The 24,389-nt window shown below is 36.7% G+C and overlaps 1 protein-coding gene across 1 annotated transcript in view; it reads left to right on the forward strand.

The window, feature by feature from the left end:
* Nucleotides 1-24,389, forward strand: part of KCNH8 (potassium voltage-gated channel subfamily H member 8) — a gene marked incomplete at both ends in the record, with an annotated part of 333,350 nt that overhangs the window by 249,775 nt on the left and 59,186 nt on the right. The window contains 3 exons of the mRNA XM_081235814.1: nucleotides 6,958-7,157; nucleotides 8,034-8,283; nucleotides 13,946-14,160. Of these exons, the coding sequence (XP_081091940.1) occupies nucleotides 6,958-7,157; nucleotides 8,034-8,283; nucleotides 13,946-14,160 (665 nt within the window). The remainder of the gene's footprint in view (nucleotides 1-6,957; nucleotides 7,158-8,033; nucleotides 8,284-13,945; nucleotides 14,161-24,389) is intronic.

Genomic DNA, 24,389 nt, shown 5'->3' on the forward strand with positions numbered 1-24,389 from the left:
ATATACAAATAATTTATTTTTTAATTTAAAGTATGTATTACCATGGAATCAACGTTAAGTTATCCTATTAGGAATCCCCACACAAGGCCGATGAAATTGCTAATGACAGAGATGCAATAATTACTACAAAAGTGGGTAGGAGTGGTATTAAATGTTGCAGGTGAGTGTAAGAACCCCAGATAATTATCCAGGGCAGAGGCGCTCACAAGCTGAGTGAGGAGGAGGAGGGGGAAGGGAAATCTTCCACGTGAGCATCTGTAATTAACGAGTGTGCACACCACTGATTTATGGGAAACATATTTAAAACTATCAAAGAGATTAAGCAAAAGTAATGAAAAAAAATCCATACCTAGACAAATCTGTATAAACTTTGAGAACATGCAAAACAAAGAAGGAATCCTAAAAGCTTCAAACAACTATTAGAATTAATAAGTGAATTTAGTAAGGCTTATGGATATAAAGTCAATATGCAAAAATCAGTTGTATTTCTATCTATTAGTAACAAACAATATAATATTTTTAAAATTATAAAAACATCAAATAAACTGGAATAAATGTTTTAAAATGTGCAATACTGGGACTTCCCCGGCAGTCCAGTGCCTAAGACTTTACCTTCCAATGCAGGTGGTGCAGGTTCAATCCCTGGTTGGGGAGCTAAGATCCCACATGCCTCGCAGCCAAAAAACCAAAACATAAAACAGAAGCAATATTGTAACAAATTCAATAAAGACTTAAAAAAATGGTCCACATCAAAAAACAATTTTTAATGTGCAATACTATTACACAGAAAAGTATAAAACATTAGAAAATAGTTTAAAATAATGGAAGGATATACAATGGTGATGGTTTTAAGACTTAGTATTGTAAACATACCAGTTTTATTCAAATTAGCCTAAAGAGTCAATGCAGTCTCAATTTAAAAAACCCAGTAGATGTGTGTTTGTCTGTATATATGTGCCTCTGAAAATTGGCAAGATGTTTCTAAAAATTAGAGGAACTGCAGAACTAAAATGATTGTAAGCAAGCATAAAGAAGAACAAAATTGGAATATTTATGCTGCAGATATCATGATGTGTAATAAAGTCACAGAAATTAAGAAAGTATGGTGTTGGCTCAGGAATAGATAAATAGGCCAATGGAATTGAAGAGAATGCAGAAACCTGCCCATAAACATATGGTCACTTTATTTATGACATTGGTGATACTGTAACACAAGGGGGAGAAGATGATACTTTCAATAAATGGTGCTGAGTCAAATATATATAAATATACATGTTAAAAAACAACCTTGACCCCTCTTAAAACTAAGTTGAAATTAATTCCAGATGGATTTTGATCTAATTGTGTAAGGGAAAAAAATAAAGCTTCTAAAAGCTAACATAAGAAAGTATTTTCATGACCTTGGATTTGGCAAAGATTTCTTAAGCATGACTCAAAAAGTGCTATCCATAAAGGAAAGATTGATAAATTGAACTTCAGAACTTCTGTTTATCAAAAGACATCATTAAGAACGTGAAGCAGCAAGCCACAGGATAGAAGATATTTGCAAACATGTATCTGACAAAAGACTCTTATCTATTATATATAAAGAACTCTATCAAATCACTAAGAGCAGAGAACTAAAAAACGCATTAAAATTTTTAAAAAGCACTTCAAAAATAGATTTTCTTACCTGAATAGACAATAAACTTATTTAAAAAAAAAGGTGCTCAACATCATTCATGTAGGATATGCAAATTAAGATCAAAATTAGATAACACTTGCATTCAGCAGAATGGTATACTTAAAAACACTAATAACCCTAAGTGTTTGAGAGGAAAAAGACCATCTTGACTTCTCCTATACTGTTGATGTGTGAGTTGGTACAAGAGTCTTGGCAGTATTTACCAAGTTTGAACATATCTGTATTCTGTGCCTCAACAATTCCATCTGTGAGTGTATATCCAACAAAAAATCATATATATTCACATCAAAAGACATAACGTGGAAGCATTACTGCAAAAATTTCAAAGTGGAAATGCTCACTAATAGGAGAATAAATAAGTGAATTATGAAATAATTATTCAACAAAGTACCATACAGTAATGAGAATGAATGAACTGTTATGTTACCACATGGATAAATCTTACAAACTCAGTGATGAGCAGAGAGGACAGACACAAATAAGTATGCACTGTACGATTTTGTTTAAAGAAGGTTCAAAAGGTAGGCAAAACTTATTGACTGCAGTATAACTCATAGCTGCAGTTACCTTTGGTGAGGGTGCTGGTTGATGACTGTGTGGGACACCAGGGAGCCCTGGGTGATAATATCATGTTTATTCATCTGGAGGTGATTCCATGGATCTGTTCACTTTGAGAAATGAACTATACATTTACTATTGGTGTAATCTTCTCAATGTGTGTCTTTGATACTAATTTTAGTTTGTAAAATTATAATAGATGAGCAAAAAATAATAATATAACTATCAGGTGTGGGATGAGAAAGTGGATAGCAGTGAGCTGAGTTCTCACTTTTCATGTCAAGTTGCTTTTTATGTTTTGTCTTAATATGATAAGTCAAGCAGTAGAAGTGAAATCTCATGATCTAAAATGTTGGTGATAATCAGAAGAAGACCTAAAAGAAATAATTTTGAAAGTTTGCCTTTGGGGAGTGGGATGGGGATGATGGGAAGGGCTTGGGACTGAACTGTTGCTAAATTTTCTAAGCTACTTGCTTATGATTATAAAACTTTTTAAAGAAATTATCAAACTGCCAGAGGTTCATTTTGGTTCCATAAATATTTATGGCACACTAAAATTATGCCAGGCACTGTGCTAGATGCTAGGGAAACAAAGATGACTAAGATAAGATGCTTTCCTTCGAGGAGTTCACAGTTGAGTAATGGAAATAGGTACTCAGGCAGATGATGTTCTTTCTTTTTCCATTTTAACTTTTCCTATTATAATGCGCATTTCGAAAGAACTGGAAAATCTACATAAAAATAAAATTACATGTAATCCCATCACCAAAGGATATTCTTTTCAGTCTTTTCATACATTTATTCCCCTATTTTCTAAGAGATTTATATCAACTACACATATCATTTTTGTCACCAAACAAAATATATTGAGAACATTTTCCCATGTCTTTTAAAATTCCTCTCTCATATTTATTAATGGCTGCCTGATGAGTGAGCCCCCAGTGTTGGGACCATCAGCTCAGCCTCAGAGGTTAGATATAGCTTTCTAATGAAGAGGACTCATCACTCAGGACATGTCCAGTTTAAATGAGGCATTGTTGCCATGGAAGAAGTAGAGTGAAACTCTTAACAGCCAAGGCTTTCCTTGGGTCCTCTTATCCTATATATACTACCCTGACGTGATTTTATTGGACCCACAAATTCGCTGTTTTTAAGGTGTCTTTACACTGCCATTTCAATTCATCATTTAGAAAATTGTTCTCACTCTCTGTTCTCCCTGCCATCTGCCACTCACAATCCAGTGTACTTATAGCAAGGACTGGACAATTCCAGGGCAATAAGTAGGTGAGAAAGAGGAGTAGGGCAGCTAAGATTACCCGAAGCCTGAGCTCTGGTCTCCTTTTATAGCAAGAGAGCACAGTCCCTCTGTAGACGCTGAAGGCACTGCAAAGTAATTGACTGAAGAAATCAGAAATGATGATCTTAGGACAGCAAGGTTGCCCAAAATCCAAAGAAAGGGCTGGTGGGGAGGGAGAGAGAGAGAGAGGAGGGGAAGGAAGGAAGAGGGAAAAAGAGGGGGAAGGAAAGGAAAGATAAAGAAAAAAGGGAAAGAGAAAGCCAGGCAACCTATAAGAATGCATTTTCATTTGAGGTCTGTTTATTTTCATGCCAGATCCTGAGGATTGAGCCTCCTCTGAAAACCTGATATTAACATAATCTTTTACAAAACGTATTCTATACAAAACTCCTCCGCAAAGAAAAAGAACCTCCCACAGACTCAGCAGTAGGCCTAGCATGCTACTTTAAGAATTATATACATCAAATTTGCTAGGAATAAAAAGGAAAAGTGAAGGATAATTTCCAGACTGACCTGGATATAGAAGTTCTTCAGTCAAAGTTTCATAGTAGATGGAATGATTTGACCTGACAGTCACAAACATGCTTCGCCAGCGTGAAAATGATAACCAGTGATAGAGAGGCAATAACAACTTTGGAAAACTGAAAAACTACGAGATCTAGGGTTGTATTTTTTGAACTACTTAAATTAGAAGTATTTTCCTATGCTGAAATGAGACTTTGAAATTATGATGACTCAGACATAGACTAGGGCTTTCCAACAACACTTATGAATGCTACAATGAATCCAGTAATTCATTTTATTGATGATGTACAATTAGGATGCTAAATGATCTGAACATATTACTTCTCTTACCTTAAGTGCTTTACACACATTATAATTAAGCAAAGTTAAAATCATACACTTAATTAAGGAAAGCAGTGTTAAAATAAATGAAATAAAATTGTTCTCAGTACTCAGTTTAAACTCCATAAATGATTATTACTACGTACTTTCTACAGATGGTGGGGCTTCCAAACACTGAGCCCATAAGTATATTAACAGAGTCTGAAATCAGTGTTTAATTCCTTGGACTTGGAGCAGAATCAGTTCTTTTCTTCGCTGAGTGTTTATCGTAAATAGAGGTCTCCCCTTCCAAATAAAATATTTAAGCGGCAGAACAGTTGTGCTTCTAAAACCATACAGAAGAATAAGCCTCTACTTAGAACCTGCCAATAAGTATTCAACGTTTAGTTGTTAAGCAATATGTGTTTTTCTTGGTATATTTTTAACCCTTTGGAAGACATTGCATTTTTGAACATTTAGGAAGAATCTGCACCTATGTGTGCTTGCATGTAGCAGGCATTTCTTGAATATTTTTTTAATTTCCTCCATCAAGAAGTTATTTCCACAAAGAACCACTCAATTATTTGACAGGTTGCTGGAAAGCCTTAAATCTGGGTTCCTCCTGCATATTTTACACCACTGAGCATCCTGGAAATTCATAGCACTTTTCACTTTCATGGGAAAAATTAACATAAATTGAGCACCCACACACAATTAAAGACACTTTAAAATATTTTAACTCTTTAAATCCTGAAATAACTCTATGAGTAAGGTACTGTTATGCCCATTTACATATAAGGGAACCACACAAGGGAATTACATGTCTCGCCTGGTTTACAAAATTAGAAGTGGTAAAGCCAGAATTTAAATCTAGTGGTGTCTGATTCCGAAGTCCATATTTCCTCTGCAACATTATATTGCCTCCTGTATATAGACACTAAGTTTAACCCTATTCTAGTAACTTCTCCAAAATATTGAGGCCTTCTTTATTATGGGGTGACTTTATTGGCATAGTGACTGTATTTTCCATAGAGAAATGATGATGTATAACCTGATAAAGAATTTTAACTCCAGTGTTAGATTAAGCTGAAATTAGTATGACAAAAGTTGATAATTTCTGGTAAATGTAACCGAAAGAAAGAATTCGGGTTGGGGTTATCTTGAAATATTCAGGAGGATGGATGTAACAACAGGTTGACACATTTGCACTAATTATCAATTCTGGTGCTAAGAAACTTTTAACATAGTTCGTTGGATGTTGAGATTTGGGCACAGGGACGTTTATGATAAGTCTTAATAGACAAACTAGAAATGTTTAGTCTTTTTTTTTAACTAAAAACCACTGAAACCAGTGATTTCACCCAACCCCTGAGCTTCCTACCTCCTTGCCAGTCCCATGGGGATCAGGGCTGAAATCTGAATATCACAGAGAGTTGATCTGTCCGTAAGTGTGGGCACACTTGGGTCTTTCTCTTTCCCAGTTTCACAAACCCAGGTGGGTCCAAGGCCTTCTCGGGCTTCTTGCTGGTGTCTGCTAGGCCATTCCTGTTGTTTGACCAGCAACTACTGTTTAGTGCAAAATCCTCACATCTTTTCTGACTTTGAGATACTTGACCACTCCCCACAGCAGGTGATTCCTTGGGAAGTGAAGTCCCTCTGCTCACTCACTCTATGTTTTTCCAGGAGAAAATCCATCCCTAGTCCCCATCCACTCTGGAATTCTGGTGAACAAAGCCTTCTCTCTCATTACACTCTGGTGGTGCTTTTGGGAGGGGAAGACTGACCAAGAAATCTCATTGAAACAGGAGTCACATGTTCGTGTACCACGTGGCTCTTCTCAGAAAGGTGGCGAGGACTCTAAGCAGAATACCTGAACTCTTTGTTTCTTGAATGGTCTCAGAATTCCTAATATCTATGTCCTTTAAAATTAAAGTGACTAGAGAGTTGGGGTGGTGTTATCTTGGCTTCAGCTTGCCCAGGAAATCCTCAATTACATTTCTAACACCTTTTTCCATACATTTATTAATAGAAATGTGTCCTATTTAATATCCTAAAACTAATTTTAAATGATGGCTTTGGGGAAGAGACTAATATTCTCATAAAGGCTAACCAGATTTTTATTATAGACTTACTTTTGAAACGTATTTGTTATTATAATAAAAATAACTATTAAACCCTAACTTGATAGCTTATTCTATGAAATTATTAAAACCATTTCATCATACCTACACAGTTATACCCAACAATTAAAATAATACAGATGTGAATAGAGTACAAAAATCAAAGTTTGTCATAGCCAGGATGGCGGCTAACAGATTAAGTGTGGGTCAAAGTGGTCTATTGTTCTTATTACTGAGTATTTTTTAAAGGTATTTTTACTCTGATCAAGTCACATGGAATCGAAATGACTACATCAGGATGCACCCTGTGGCACTGCGGCTGCAGCAAAAAGCCTGTTTCAAAATAGCTGTGTCAACGTAGCCAGCTACGTGTACTCTGCTGATTCAGGATATATAGACTGTACATTTATACATAAGGAGGAAGCCCCTCTGTCCTATTTTTCTCTCATTGTATGCCATGTTGTTTTCTCTAGCCTTGATGCATGCCCTGGTGTTTGGAAACGTGACGGCGATCATACAGAGGATGTATTCCAGGTGGTCCCTCTATCACACTAGAACCAAGGATCTGAAGGACTTCATACGTGTCCATCACCTGCCCCAACAGCTCAAGCAGAGGATGCTTGAATATTTCCAAACAACCTGGTCAGTCAACAATGGAATAGATTCCAATGAGGTAATGTGCATTTCTCATGTTGACGTTTTCAGGCAGAAAGCACGTATTCTAAGGTAAAAGCAAAGTGATCTAATGCAGGTCTCCAAAGGGAAATACACACCTACCACCTTCTTTATCTCTTTATTTTTAATTTCTCATGAGCTCAATACATCTTCTTTCATCTGCTCTGACTTATGTTTTTACAATGTCACTTTGGATTGGCCTGTGTTTTACAGTAACTTGCTACTTTGGTCAATCAGGCAGACTTATTTTCATTCTCATTGACCCTCTTTGAAGGAACCAATTCTTATGACAGTCGAATGATGGAATTATGGAATATTAGATTAATCAAGTTAATGTTTACCTTAAAAGCAACAAAGTAAAAAAAAAGAAAGAAAAGCTTTTCAGCAAACATGTTATCTTTGGATATCCAGAAACGCCGCAGACCACCACTGTAGAAAAGGTATACTATAAATCAAGCAACCATTCCACCAACCCCCCAATGAAACCAGTCATCAATATTTTTAAGTGATTATTTGTTTTTTCCTCTCTTCAGATGGTCATGACAGCAGAGGAAACACTAAAGGGTCCAAATTCCATATCTTCTGTCCTGAGTAGGCATCTTTATGAGAAGCAAGTCACAAGGAACTATATGTTTCATTCTAGAGTCTTTTATTAATTTATTCTATTTCTCCAGACTTATTAACAGCTGATCATTTAGGAGCACACAATCAGGGTCACAGTCATGGAAAAATCTCTCCAGGATTATTCATATGTATATTTCCTCTTCTGTACTGTGGTTGGTCAAACAGTGGGAAAAACTTCCTGTGGTCTTATATTCAATCAATTACACAAGACTGACCCCAACTTGCTTCCCTCTTTCCTCTTCTCTGACAGCTTTTGAAAGACTTTCCAGATGAGCTTCGTTCTGACATCACCATGCACCTGAACAAGGAAATCTTACAGTTGTCCCTTTTTGAGTGTGCCAGCCGGGGCTGCCTCAGGTCTCTGTCCCTACACATCAAAACCTCCTTCTGTGCTCCAGGGGAGTATCTGCTGCGTCAGGGAGATGCTTTGCAGGCCATCTACTTTGTATGCTCGGGCTCCATGGAAGTTCTTAAAGACAGCATGGTGCTGGCGATTCTTGGTACGTCTGAGTTGAAAAGCTTCATGAAATTTTACTCTGGAGCATAAATTAAGGAGATGAAATGGGGGGCAAAACTGTGATTGAGAGAAGGAAAATTAGGGATGAATATGTGGATTCAAGATATGGGTTTAATTTGCCGAATTATTATTATTAGTTTTTATTATTATTATTAATTGTTATGCCATATATTGAGTTTACACTGTGCTAAGTGTTATATCCAACACATGTTTTGATTCTTGTTAAAAATCCAGTGGTATAAATATTATCCCCACTTTACAAGTGAATATATAGTATCTTAGTTAACTTAATTTGTCCCAAATAACATAGCAAGAGAATGAACACAGTTCTTTCTGATTCCTAAAGCCAGATTATAAATTTTGATATAGTCTGCCTCTTGGTGAAACAGTTGGTCAGTTTTCAGAGGGCATTTATGTCTTTTTATGGAGAATCAATTCAGAAAAGAACATTGAAATTGTTTTATCTGTGCTAGAAATTGAACAAAAAATGATTTCGTATTGAGAATAAACTCTCATAGCAATCATAGCAATCATTAACTCAATTCTGTCAAGGTGATGATAGGCTTTTTTCACTCCCTCAAAAATTCATAGGACAATTTGTGAATATTTTGTACCACAAAGTTGACTCCAACTATTAAGACATAATTGGTGTTCGTTGAAATGTAAATGTCAGCTGACAAAAGATGACATGCAGGGTTAATGTCGAAAAATTGCTATCTGCAATTTTATGTGTACCTCTTTTAAAAATCACTTTCATTTGTTTCTTTATCTGTTTGTTCATTTATTTATTCAACTATTATTTCTTGAAGGCCTATGAATAAATTAGGTACTGGTCTAAACGATATATTTTGAACACCAGTGTAAAATGATAATGTTTAGAATTTGTGTTCATTAAAAGTGGCTAATGCAGCACTTTTCATTTATTTTTAATTTTCATATTTAAGAACCTAATATCTGTGGACAACCCAACCCTTTACAAAGTATTTTCACATGTGGGACCTTAGTTACATTTTCCTAACACAAAGAGACAGATAAGAGAGGTATTTTCTCATTTTTCCAAAGTCAAAGCTAACCTAGGTCTTCAGACTCTGTATCCAGTATTCTTTCCACCTCTGAACAATGTCTTTTATTCTATATGATCATTGTTAAGGCTGCAGTCTCTGGATTTTAGCTAGTAAGCTTCAAGATCGGTTATATTTGGGAAGATGGAAGAGAGCTAATATTGATTGATTCCCTAATGTGAGCTGGGTGTTGTATGTCCATTATCCAGTTCAAATCTTGCAACTCTATTAGGTTCCTATGATTATCCCCAGTTAGAGGTACAGAGATGGGGGCAGTGAGGGGTAAAATACCAAATGGAAGAATGCTTTCCATTGCTTCCAATTGACTTCAGCTTACCACATCCCAGAGGAAAGGTAGAGCTTGCCTTCCAAAGTTTGGGCTCAATTCTTGATTCACCCCCTTATGTTTTTCTCCTTAATAGAAAGACATGGAAGAGCAACTAAAAGAGTGTATTTATCCCAAGTGTGGTCAGCTCATTATCAGTGAGAGAGTGAGACTCTGTATGTGTGTGTTTTTCAAGAGGAGAATTTAACACTCTTCCTGCCCACTTCTCAACTCTATGAAGTTAAAGATCAGTCATTCTATCATTTTTTATTCAAAATTTAAAGTGACAATCATTTTTAGCTTTGCTTCAAAACCTTTCTTTACCTGTGGGTTTCCTTAGTACCACTATCAGTTTTATAGCCTGTCCATTGACACAGTCTGCTTTTAAAAGGACATTTAGTGCCATTTACAGTGACATGGATGAACCTAGAGATTGTCATACTGATTGAAGTAAGTCAGACAAAGACAAATATATGATATCGCTTATATGTGGAATCTCAAAAAATGGTACAAATGAACTTATTTACAAAACAGAAATAGAGTCAGAGATGTAGAAAATAAATTTATGGTTACCAAGGGGGAAAGGTGGTGGAGGGATAAATTGGGAGATTGGGATTGACATATACACACTACTATATATAAAATAGATAATTAATAACCTACTGTATAGCATGGGGAACTGTACTCAATACTCTGTGATGACCTATATGGGAATAGAATCTAAAGAAGAGTGGATATATGTATATGTAGAACTGATTCACTTTTCCGTACAGCAGAAACTAACACAACATTATAAATTAACTATACTCCCATAAAAATTAATTTAAAATAAAATAAATAAAATTAAAGGGTATTTAGTTATTTTTCTAGCAGCTTATGGCTTGATATACATGTAAGCAAATTAATGCACTATTTTTAAATGTATATAATGTGTGTTTTTCTGTAATTGTGGTGAATTTTTAAATTTGGTAACTAGCAACAGTTCTAGGAATGGAATACGAAGGCATCATCCCTGATACTATGTCACGATAAGTACAAATTTGATGGCTTGTATGTAAATACTATTGTTTGTAATACACAATTCCATTGGATTTTCTTATTTAAAAAAAATTCTAACAACTAAAAGACTTAGTTCATTGCCTTGTGCTTCTGGCCTGCATTTCCTACATAAATTGAGCTTCCTGTAATTAATGTTTTCCCATTTTTGCTGCTACCATATATGTCTCAGAGATGCACATGACCATTTGAAACATGACTATGTTATATTGGGACTAAACCCAAAGATAATACATTAGTAATATTTTCTCTCTGTGGTTAACATTATTTCAACGGAGACTGACTATTTTATTTCCCTTACGGTAATATTATCTTATGGGCCAATTTAAATCAATACTGACTTTGATAAACTTAATCACATGGCTTAAAGTATAGATATTTAGTACATGTTCACTCTGCCAACAAAATAATTAATGCATAATGTCGTAGGGGAAAGGTATCACCAAACTGCTGTCAAGCCATAATTTATTCAAACAATCCCGTCGTCCTATCAATTCTTGAAGGCATTCTTAATCTGATGCTTTTGGGGGAGGCAGTTGACACAGAGGAAGGGATTTTTCCAGGGATAGAATTTGTCTGCCTTATACACATTCATTTCATGTCCTGGTAATTGAACACTTTCTTCATTGTGGTTTAAAAGAAGATGACAAAGCATGGATAAATACACTCTTCACAGATGGCATTAGTCTGTCTAATTATAATTAAACATAAGTTATAGCTCTAACCAGGATGGTTTGCACATGCATCCCATCAACGTTTTTTTGCCCAATGGAAGAATAATGATTAGCAAATATCAGTAATGGAATTCTGAATAATAAAGACTCTAAGGGACCATAAGTATCTTCTTTTCTTTTAGAAATAAGGATACTGAAACCCAGTGTAATTAAGAAATTTAGATATAGGCTCTAAATCTAAGTAGGGAGTAATCCACAAAATCGTAAAATTAGTGAGGGTGAGGACCAGGCTCCACCTGAGGTCTGGTACACATGTCAGTGGTCCATAATTATCCATTGAATAAATAAATAAACTAGAATTATTTCTAGGATGCCAAGTTTAACAAGATGCTGGGGTCATTGTGGCCAAAATCACCAGGTATGAAAGTATGATGACCCTAAAGTTTTTCCAAACACCAGTTGCTTAACAGAATATGTGAATTCTCACTGCAGCAACACGGTGCATCATGATAAATTCTCCTCAGATATACAAAATTTGAAAATTTGCTGTATTCAGTCCATCCTGGCTATATTTACATCTTGCATCAGTATCCAACTTTGAGTTTTTGAGCAGCAATTTAGATTTCTAACAAAACATGCAAGAAAAAAAATTTCCAAGTTTAGCAGGACAGGTGACAATAATAAATCAAACTTGAATTCTTCAGCACTGTGTGGCTGTTTATTCTCTTAATGTCTGTAAATATAGATTTTAGTCATTTTTCTTCTGCCAAATAGGATCAATTTCAAGGTTTTAATTCAAAGATAATACCTGGAATAATTTAAAATGTTTTGATCTGGCACAAATATTTATGAATATCTCAGGTATTCATGGTTGATGTGGCACATCTCCTTTTACTGTCAAATTCAATAAAACAGACTTTTATTGAAGCCTGCTGCATGCCAGAGACTTTGTTTCCAGAAATTCTGGACACAGTAAAAAATAAAAGTTTCAAAGTTAAAAAATTAATTGAATGAAGAATGGACGGGGCAATTTGTTCTATAACATTCCAAAGATATTACATGCTTGGTGGTTTTTGGTTGGTCAATTAGTGGTTGTTGGTTCCCTATGAAATGAAACAAAGCGGCCATAAAAATATATAAATAAATAATTTATTTATATTTATTTATTTATTATTTACATATTTATTTATTTATTATTATTTACATATTTATTTATTTATTATTTATTTATAGGCATGATGATATTTGAGGACAAAGCAAAGACAAAGTAGAAACTCCTAAGTTGGAGCCTTGAATCCAATGCCAGCATCCTTTGTGAACTTGGTCATATTACCTCAGCTTTTAACCTAAGTTTGTCTGAGAATTGAATGGATTTTCTTGCAGATTTCTCACATGGACACTGAGTGAATTAATGGCTCTGTCTAAAATAAAACTGAAGCTGTGATCAGTTCTTTGTTAGTAATTACAATTATGCTCACCCTCCTGCCAGGTTAAACAGATTCGAATCAATTTTAAGATTTTAAAGATTCAACTAACTTGTCCAATATTATCTAATCAGCAAACTCTAGGAAGTAAGCTAGTTCACAGACAGGTGAAGTGTAGCCTAAGACTGATCGACAGAGGTGTTACAAAAGATTAGAGGTGCTGGCTGTGGGGTGGGACACAGAAAATGTGAATAAAGTAGTGTTAGATCAACTCTCCCCACAGTGGAAGAGCTCATAGTTTTTATTTATTCACTTTCTTTGTTGCTGGAGAAAATGGGATTTTTACACTGTCACACAGCATTAAAACTATGACTTGTATTTTGCATTTGTATGTAGTAGATTTCATGGTCTGTAATGCCCAGTAGTTGCCTCTGCCTCTCAACTCTCCTCCTCCATGCCCCACCTCCTGTCTTGTAGACATGTTCAGAGATAAATAAAACAACCCAACTATATTAGATGGTGATGCTTCTATTATTGTCCAAAGTGCTAAAATCAAAATGATTAATATACCTCTTGATGGTCTAAACCTCAGAATCCTGGATCATTTTTACAGTCATAAAAACTGAGCCATTATTATTTCCCTTGAATGGTTAAAGCAACTGTGACGAAAAATGTCAACTGCTTTGTCTAAAGTCATTTACCAAATCCCATGAGGGACCTGTCTGGAGCCCATGTATGACTTACAATTCCTAACTCTCAGGCTCCTAGCCTTTATTCTCTAGACCAGTTTTCTCAACTGGGGACAATTTTGATTGCCAAGGCACATTTGGCAATGCCTGCAGATATTTTGTGTGTCGTCTCTGGGGGTGGATGATGTGAGATGCTGTTAAACATTCTACCCTGCACGGGATGCTCCCCCTGCCAGCAAAGAATGATCAGGCCCCAAATCTCAACACTGCTGAGGCTGAGAAACCCTGCCCCAGATAAAGGTTCCTCTTCTCTTTCAGTGTAATTTCAGAGAAATGAAGCCTGTAAATCAAACAAAGTTACCAGTCCCAAGCTTGCTTTTCATTAAAGCTACATGTCTTTTTTTCACTGTTTCAAGGGAAAGGGGATTTAATTGGAGCCAATCTATCAATTAAGGATCAAGTGATCAAGACCAACGCGGATGTGAAGGCGCTAACCTACTGTGATCTCCAGTGCATCATCCTCAAAGGACTCTTTGAAGTGCTGGACCTTTACCCAGAATATGCTCACAAATTTGTGGAAGACATTCAGCATGACCTCACATACAACCTTCGAGAAGGTCACGAGAGTGATGTAAGTCTCACTTCTAATTAGTGCTGAGACCCAAACACACGGGGACTGGAGATCATTTATAACAGGAAAGGCATATGTCCTGACCTCACTTCAAAATATCTCTGAGCAGATAAGGTAGGACTGTTCAGTTACTAATTGAGCAGTTAGATAATTAGCTATATGTCAAACCTGGAGCTTGTTATCAACATTTTACAAAAGTATTATTTATGGATGACTTCTCTTAATTCAGTTTCTTTCTTTTTTATTTTCATGTGCTTATAGCCAGAATCAATTTCAGGGACATACAATATTCAGCTAGAGATGTGTGACTTCTCCCGAACTGAAAGATTTCTGGATAGAGTACGTGGTGCAGAGTTTGCTGTGTGTGTAATTATTCACTACTCCACTGGCTTGACATGCAGTTTGCTTAAGAATATCTTTTTATTTGTTAACCGGTACTCGAAACAGCCTATCTTAAAATTACTAAATAGGCACGGAAGGATTCAAGCCAAAGATTGTCACGCTGAAAGCATAATGAACATTTTCTGAAATTATATATTTGCTGCATGTTTCAGTTTATACAAACAGCTTTCCTGTCAAAATATGTACCAAACTGCATCCCATGATTAAGCTGCTCATGAACATGACTTCATTAGATGTGTCAGAGAGACCAACGATTTAATAGGGATGATTGTTGAAAGGCAAGCCAGAGCACGTACGCAGAGCATTCTCTATGAACAGAGAAGCCTTTATCTGCTGCCTTGAGCTTTGTCCCAGATATCTGCTATACTCGATTTTTTCCCTAAGGGTTTAAGAAACGAAGCTCTTGTTTTGACTAACCCACTTGTGGGGACATTTTGTTCGTCATCAATATTCTCCACTTGAAAGGTAAAGAATGAACCCAAATTGTGTATGACTTCGTCTAGGTGGAGGATGTCAAATGGCAGAGAGTACGTAGATGGTATCCCTTTCTGACATTCAAGATCACCACTTTTCAATGTGTGCTTCTCTCCATTGATGATGACAAGCAGCAGAGGAGGTATCGATAGTTATTGCAAACTTACTTGTGCTAAGTACTCTGCCTGTGTAAAACATTTCAGTTAGTGCTTAAGGCCACTGTTGAAGGTGAGTGTCAGCTAGGTTTTACAGGACAGAAGACAGATGCAGAATAGTTAAGTAACGTGTGTGAGGTCACACAAACGTGTAGGTGGCAGGGACAGAATATGGGCACAGGTGTCTGTCATTTTAAAATCTGTAAACTCGTAGTTATGTTGTCTCTTATTTATTTACTTATTTATTTTTGGCTGCGTTGGGTCTTCGTTGCTGCGCACGGGCTTTCTCTAGTTGTGCCGAGCGGGGGCAACTCTTCGCTGCAGTGCGCGGGCTTCTCATTCCGGTGGCTTCTCTTGTTGTGGAGCACGGGCTCTAGGCGCGCCGGCTTCAGTGGTTGCAGCACATGGGCTCAGTAGTTGTGGCTCACGGGCTTCGTTGCTCCGTGGCATGTGAGATCTTCCCGGACCAGGGCTCAAACCCGTGTCCCCTGCATTGGCAGGCGGATTCTTAACCACTGCGCCACCAGGGAAGTCCCCTGGTGTCTCTTCTTCTTGAAGACACTCTTCTTGTATTCCCTTTCAATAAATCGAGGTCTACGACTATAGTTGCCTTCTGTGCTCTCCATGACAGCGTAATGTGACAACTGTTTTTGAAGAGTGGAGGTCAGTTAGGGCATCGAAGCCACCAAAAAGGGAAAAAGAAATGAGCGAAGAGAGAAATAGCCAACATTCCTCAGCATAGACAAATGGAAAATATGGGATCTCAACCCCTAGTTTCTTTTTATTTGGTTACTTTTAAGGATTCTTACCTTTAATCCATTTTTTATCTTCTTCTTCTCTTTGCTGAAACATTAATCATAGTGATTTTAAAACTCCAATGTCTGAATTGCCAATGAGACTATTTTCGTTATCTGTTATTTCTCTTGTGTGTGTTTTTTGTTTGTTTGTTTTCTTTTGTGTTATTTGGCCCCCACCCGTTTTTTTAGCAGATATCATGATTTTGCTTCATTGTAGATGTTGTTTATGAAAAAGTGTTCACATTATTTTCCTCCAGGTAGGGTGATAGTTTCTTTTGGCTGATAGAGTACCAGCAAATCACTTTCATCCTGCCCACAGTTCCTCTTCAGCTTTGTTAGGCTGATCTCTTTCTGTTTTGCCCTTACTCTGGTGCTATAGCTCTCACTCCTAAGTAAGACATTATTTTTTTCAGGATCTCAGCTAAAATCCTTGGATGTTCACCAAGGCTCCTCCAACTTGGCAGGCCTTTAATTCCAGCCTGCATCTCCTGAGCATCACATGGTTATGGAAATAATCTGGTTTCTTGGAGTACCACCCTATGAAGGCTCAAATGGGGAGCTGGCTGATGCCTCAGGGCCCCATTGATGCAGTTACCTCCTCTGGGGTTTACTCATCAAATCCCAGGTGGTTTGGTACACCTAAACGTCCTCGTCCAGGAAGACTGTTCCTTTCTCTTCCACCTCACACTGAAACAGCCGATTCTCTCAGGAAAACACCTGGATAGACATGGTCCTCACAGAGATGGGCTTCCCTTTTCCCAGGCAACACAGCCCTTCAAGTCTGACCTAAGTTGCTTGCTCTCCAGTGTTTTCAAACAGCTATTTTATATATTTTGTCCAGATTTATAATTATTTTTTAGTTCAATATAAGCTATTTCATTGTGGCTGAAACCAAAAGTCTTGCTTCTTTACAGAGAACTCCTTCTAAGCTACATTTTAAGGGCTAATGGGAACTGGCACTTACCTCTGAGACACTTACCATTTTATATTTTGTGTTTCCTCATCTTGTATCACTCAGAAGTTCTATTTACATTATATCCAAGATCCTGGGATGCTATACCTTCTGAAGGTAAATTTGGACCACGCTGATCCATAATTTCATACCCCGGGAGAGAAGTCTTGTGCTGTTTCCAAGGATACTATGACTTTGGGGGGAGCTTATATTCTGACGATTACCTATGGTCATGGGTTCCTGCTCTCTGCTCTGCAACTTTGGTGTCAGACCAGTGTGGAACCCAGCCCCCTCCTTAATTCCCACACACATGCAAACAAAAATATCCAATCACACAGGGTTTCTGGTGGGTTGAAGCCTGTGTGAAAGGTTGGTCAATGAGTTCTAGAAGGATCAACATTTGCATGATGGAAATGCAAACAGTATAAATGTGACTTCACTCTATATCCTTATTCTTAAAACTCCTGTGGCCACCCTGCCCCATTGTTCAGCCCTTTATTCTTGCTCTCACCTCCTCTCCTCTCTTCATCCTCTCCCTTCATCCACAAATTCCCCATTGTTTCCGACACATATTAGCTTAACTCTCTCTGTTTGATTGCCTTGTGTCTTTCTAATTTTGCCTTCTGGATATCACCTTCTATCCCAAGTAGCTTATAAACTATCAGGTGACAGAGAACGTTACCAGAACATCTGGATAAAGAGGAGACTGATCATCAACCCATTTTGAAATAAAGACCAAAGAAGCATTTTAAGAAATAGTCAAAATGTTTGCATGTAACAGTAAGCTGTGACTCTAGAACTCTGATAAATTATGTAACTTAGAATAGCAGCTCATCCAATTCCCACAGGAAAACTAATTAAAATGTGTAAAATATTTTCTAAGTTTGTGAAAAGGCTAGCTAGTACTGTTTGGATTTCATGCTAATTAGGAGTTTTATGCGCTCAGTGTATTCTCTGTGTTTGCCCTTATTTATATCTCCTGGATGACCCCAATAATGACATAGATAAATTTAGCTATTTCTGTCTATGGAGATGCTAAGAAATTTGCTTCACATCTTCTCGTGGTAAACCCTATAAAATTGATTTTAGCACAGACCCATCTGTTGTTGGTTGTGAAATTTAGTTTGCCTTAACATAAGAATTTTGAATTTGAGATAAATAGTGATGGAAGACTATCTAAAATATGTTTTCAAAAGTTAATAGTGCTAAAACACTGAAGATCAGATATTGCTATGGCTATGTGTAGATATGTTCTGGGTTTGCACATCATGGACTCTGACTTGGTGGTGAGGTTGTGAAGCAGCAAATGGAAATGGTTGTCGGAAAAAGGTGATAAATTCTCCAGTTTTACCTTAACAGGGGTTACTCGATGAAACCTATTAACTTTTTTTTGTCATTTTTTTTTACTGAAGTATAGTTGATTTACAGTGTTTCAAGTATATAGCAAAGTGATTCAGTTATACATTTATATATGTATTCTTTTTCAGATTCTTTTCCATTACAGGTTATTTACAAAATATTGAGTATAGTTCCCTGTGCTCTACAGTAGGTCTTGTTTTTCTATTTTGTATATAGTAGTGTGTATATGTTAATCCCAAACTCCTAATTTATCCCTCCTCCCTTTCCCCTTTTGTAACCATAGTTTGTTTTCTGTGTCTGTGAGTCTGTTTCTGTTTTGTAAATAAATTCATTTGTATCATTTTTTTAGATTCCACATACAAGTTATTTCATATGATATTTGTCTTTATCTAATTTACTTCATTTAGTATGATAATCTCTAGGTTCATCCATGTTGCTGCAAATGGCATTATTTCATTCTTTCTTATGGCTGAGTAATATTCCATTGTGTATATGTACCACATCTTCTTTATCCATTTCTCTGTTGATGGACATTTAGGTTGCTTCCATGTCTTGGCTATTGTAAATAGTACTGTTATAAACATTGGGGTGCATGTATTTTTTTGAGTTAGAGTTTTCATCCTTTCCGGATATATGCCCAGAAGTGGGATTGCTGGACTGTATGGCAACTCTGTTTTTAAAGGAACCTCCCTTCTGTTCTCCACAGTGGCTGCACCAATTTACATTCCTACCAACAGTGTAGGAAGGTTCCCTTTTCTCCACACCCTCTCCAGCATTTATTATTTGTAGGCTTTTTGATGATAGCCATTCTGACCAGTGTGAGGTGAAACCTCTTTGTAGTTTTGACTTGCATTTCTCTAATAATTAGCAATGTTGAGTATCTTTTCATGTGCCTATTGGCCATCAGTATGTCTTTGGGGAAATGTCTATTTAGGTCTTCTGCCCATTTTTTGATTGGAAACCTATTACAGTTTAAGTGTGATGGTTACCTCCTTTTTTCCCTTAGTTTTCCATTATTTTTATATAATCTCATCAGCATAAAAAATAAAGTCTCCTCCTTCACTCTCCCCATCCTTTAGTAAAGGGAGAGATATTTCCCTAGGTTCCTGAGTGTCAGTGGCCTCTGGGTGAAGGTCTTTGAAATGCCACTTCCACTACAGCACAAGAGGTTACACCAAATTTCAGAGAAGGTTCCTGAACAGAGACAAGGGAGCCTGTGAGGAGCACCCACTTTTAGCTGCTTTCCTCCAGTTTTGATGTATTTGATGGTATGTGGGTGATTTATGGTGCTGACCCATAGCTGCTCAGAACCTCAAGCTTCATCACAGTACTCCAACCCCCCCATCAACACACACTATCTCTACACACCAAGCACCATATTTCATTAGTGTAGTTACAAAACTACACACTCCAGTCTTGACTCTCGAGTGAAACAAGCACATTTATAAACATAATTAATGGAAAACTTTCCAGAGTGGTCATATACATCAGATAACACCTATATATTAAACATAATTAAATGTAAAAGTTACATGCTAATGGGAGAGTCAACTTGCTCTCACCAGCCTGTGGGGTGTGTATGGGGTGGGAGGGTGGGCAGGTAGGTACTGAGACATATCTCCCTGACAATGACAAAAGAGAAGTGATGTAATGGTTCTCCCTGTCTCTATTCTTTTTCTTTAAATTGAGTTATAATTAAAAAACAATATTAGATTAGATTAAGATGTACAACATAGTGATTCAATATTTTTAGATCTTATAAAATGATCACCACAATAAATACAGTTGCCATCTAGCACCATACAAAGTTGTTGCAATATTATTGACTGTATTCCCCATGTGTATGTTACATCTTTGTGACTTATTTATTTTGTAGCCAGTTTTTGTTTCACTAGTCAGAAGTTTTTACTTCTTAATCCCCTTCACCTTTTTCATTCCACGCCCCAACCCTCTCCCCTCTGACAATCACCAGTTTGTTTCTGTTTTATTCTGCTTTGTTTGTTCCTTGTTTGTCTTTTAGATTCCACATATAAGTGAAATCATACAGTACGTGATTTTCTCTGTCTGACTTATTTCAATTAGCATAATACTCTCCAGGTTCATCCATGCTGCTGAAAGTTCCAGGATTTTATTATTTTTATGGCTGAGTACTATTCCGTTGTATAGTATACCACATCTTCTTTTATCCATTCATATATCGATGGATACCTAGATTGTTTCCATGTCTTGGTTATAGTAAGTAATGCTGTGGTGAACATGGGAGTGCATACATCTTTTCAAATTAGTGTTTTCATTTTCTTCAGATAACTACTCAGAATTGGAATTGTTGGATGGTATGGTATTTCTATTTTAAGTTTTTTGATGAACTTCCACACTGTTTTCTGTAGTGGCTACATTAATTTACATTTCCACCAATAGCGCATGAGCGTTCCCTTTTCTCCACATCCTTGCCAGCACCTGCTATTTATTGACTCTTTTGTGATAACCATACTTAAAGGTGTGAGGTGATAGCTCATTTGTGTTTCCCTGATGACTAGTGATATTGAGCATCTTTTCATGGGCCTGTTGACCATCTGTATGTCTTCTTCGGGAAAATGTCTATTTAGGTCTTCTGCCCATTTTTTAATTGGGTTATTTGGGTTTTTGATACTGAGTTGTATGAGTTCTTTATATATTTTGGTATCAACCACTTATTGGATATATCACTTACAAATACCTTCTCCCATTCAGTAGGTTGCCTTTCTGTTTTGTTGGTAGTTTCCTTCCCATGTGAAAGCTTCTTAGTATGATGTAGTCCCATTTGTTTATTTTTGCTTTCGTTTCCTCTACCTGAGGAGTCATATCCAAAAAATTATTGCTAAGACCAATGTCAAAGAAGTTCCTGCCTATGTTTTCTTCTAGGAGTTTTATGTTTTCAGGTCTTACATTTAAACCTTTAGTCCATTTTGAGTTTATTTTTGTATATGGTGTGAGAAAGTGGTTCAATTTCATTACTTTGCAAGTAGCTGTCCAGTTTTCCCAACACCGTTTATTAAAGAGAGTTTTTCCACATTGAATAATCTTGCCTCCTTTGTCATAGATTAATTGACCATATAAGTGTGGGTTTATCTCTCAGTTCTCTCTTCTATGCCATTGAGCTTTGTGTCTGTTTTTGTGCCAGTACCATACTCTTTGATTACTAGCTCTGTAGCATAGTTTCAAGTCTAGGATCCTGATACCTTCAGCTTTGTTCTTTTTTCTCAAAATTACTTTGGTTATTTGTGGTCTTTTGTGATTCCAAAAAAAATGGGGGATTATTTGTTCTAGTTTTGTGAAAAATGCCGTTGGTATTCTGATAGGGATAGCATTGAATGTGCAGATTGCTTTATGTAGTATGAATATTTTAATGATACTGATTCTTCTAATCCATAAGCACAGTATAATTTTCCTTTTGTTTGTGTCATCTTCAATTTCTTTCCTCAATGTCTTATAGCTTTCAGAATACAGGTCCTTTGCCTCCTTGGTTAAATGTATTCCTAAGTATTTTATTCTCTTTGTTGAAATTATAAATGGGATTGTTTTCTTTATTTCTCTTTCTGATAGTTTGTTATTAATGTGTAGAAATGCAATAGATTTATGGATATTAATTTTGTATCCTGCCACTTTAATTAATTCATTTATTAGTTCTAATAGATTTTGGGGGGTTTTTCTATACGCAGTATCATATATCTGTAAATATATACATACATACTATCATATCATCTGTAAATAGTGACAGTTTTACTTCTTCCTCTTTAATTTGGATGACTTTTTCTTTTTCCTGCCTAATTGCTATAGCTAGGACTTCCGATACTATGTTGAATAAAAGAGAGGAGACTGGGCATTCTTGTCTTGTTCTTTATTTTAGACGAAAAGCTTTCAGCTTTTCACCATTGAGTATGACGTGAGCTGTAGGTTTGTCATATATGGCCTTTATCATGTTGAGGTGTATTCCCTCTATATCTACTTTTTCTAGAGTTTTTATCATAAATGCATGTAGAATTTTGTCAACTGTTTATTTTTTCTTCTGTATCTTGAAGGAGTGGCCTTGTGGGATGTGGGAGCATCCCCTGTGTAGACTGCTTGCACCCATCCTTGCTTCTTTTCTTAAACCCTTACCCACCCTATTTCCTCAAGTCTACAGGAGAAACCTTTTCAAAATATAAATTGGACCATGCCATTCTGTTGCTTAAAGTATTTCAATGGATCCTCATGCACTGTTAATAAAATCCAGACTTCTCACCATAACTTTCAAGATTCTCTGCATTCCAACTCCTGCCTGTCATTCAAACTTATCTGATACATCAGATATCAACTCGTGTCCAGCATTGCATTCCAACAAACTGGGCTGCTTTCCCTTCCTTACACATGCCAGGTGCCTGCCTGCCTCTCATGCATCAGGGCCTTTGCATTGCTATTTTTTCTTTCTCCAGTGCTACTCCCCTGACCTTACCTGACTGCCTGCCCTGGAGTTTGCCTCTCCCAGTTATCCTCTGTCACATCACCTTGTTTATCTTTTTCATAGCATTTAACAAGATGTCAGTTACTTTATTATGTATGTTTTCATGTTCATTGTCAGTTTCTCCTGCCAGAATGTCTATTTTATGAAGGCTTTGTCTTGTTCTATATATATCCTCAGTGCCTAAATCAGAGCGTGGTGCAGAATCAACATTTAATGTATATTTGATACTTGAATGAATAAATGTCAAAAAACTTACTTTGGGACCTGAAACCTATGTGAAATTTTGAGAAAATGAATTAAGTCCTAAAGAGAGAAGCCTATATAGCCAGTAAATGGAGTCTAAAATGAAAAGTTATGGGACTTTAGAATTATATATCTTAGAAGTAACAAAAGCAAAGAGAGTGTCCATAGTAGGATTTGAAAGAACAAATTAAAAGAACAGCTAGGGCCTCCCTGGTGGCGCAGTGGTTGAGAGTCCGCCTGCCGATGCAGGGGATACGGGTTCGTGCCCCGGTCTGGGAGGATCCCATATGCCGCGGAGCGGCTGGGCCCGTGAGCCATGGCCGCTGGGCCTGCGCATCCGGAGCCTGTGCTCCGCAACGGGAGAGGCCACAACAGTGAGAGGCCCGCATACCGCAAAAAGAAAAAAAAAAAAAGAACAGCTAAATTGCAAAACAGCAATTTTTCACTTCCCCTAAGTTCAGGACAAGAAGTTTTCAAAAGCCATAGGAGGAATTTAAGCTGAAAAATAGGAAAAAAAAAAAAACCCTCTTGCTATGTAGGTAATGTAATTTCTCCAAGTGGTTTGGTATAGTAGGTGTTAAGATGAAAAAAAAAAAAAGAAAAAAAATCTACCTTCAAATCTAAAGTAACACATATATTTTCTGTAGACATAGATTAACTATTACAACACTAATACCCCCAGAAAGTAGAGAACTTTTAAACATCAAATAATTCTGAACTGTTATTCACCTCAATTGTATTGCCCAGGGCATGAAGCCACCAATTTTTTGGATGAAATGTGCATGCAGAAAACTCCAGGGTCTAGTAGAGCAGTTTATCTATGGTTATAAAATATTTGATCAGAATGTAATACACAGGTCTGTTGCCCTAAGTGGTAAACTTAGGTAACTAGGTATAAGGTCTGTAGTATATATGATGGTCAAGCATTTCTCATATTTCTTAATCAGCATTAGCCTCAGTGGCATCTGAATATGAATTTATATTTCTATTTGCATATGGACCACAAGTCTTTAATATGCAAAGGTGAATCTTTACCTCCAGTTTTATGTTTTCAGAAGGCAGCCCTATCTCAAATGCAAATGTCATTGGAAAAAGCATCTAATTCCCAAGTCCTATTTGAGTTATGTTCACTTGAACCTCTTGGCACTAGGCGATTTCTTCTATAATTAAGCTGTACTGTATCCATGAGGTTCGACTCCTTGCTCCTTCCCTTAGATAAAAACAAGTCTGAAGGGGTCTTTCAAGTGAAGTCTGTGATTTGCCAATATCTCTTGCTTCCTATGCGACTATATTACAATTTTTTTCAAGATTATAGTGAAAAGAGAGTGATTTCCAAAGGAGGGACTTGGTTTAAATTTAGTCCCCAT

This window comes from Mesoplodon bidens, assembly GCF_964165515.1.
Source record: "Mesoplodon bidens genome assembly, chromosome: 5".
Taxonomy (NCBI): domain Eukaryota; kingdom Metazoa; phylum Chordata; class Mammalia; order Artiodactyla; family Ziphiidae; genus Mesoplodon; species Mesoplodon bidens.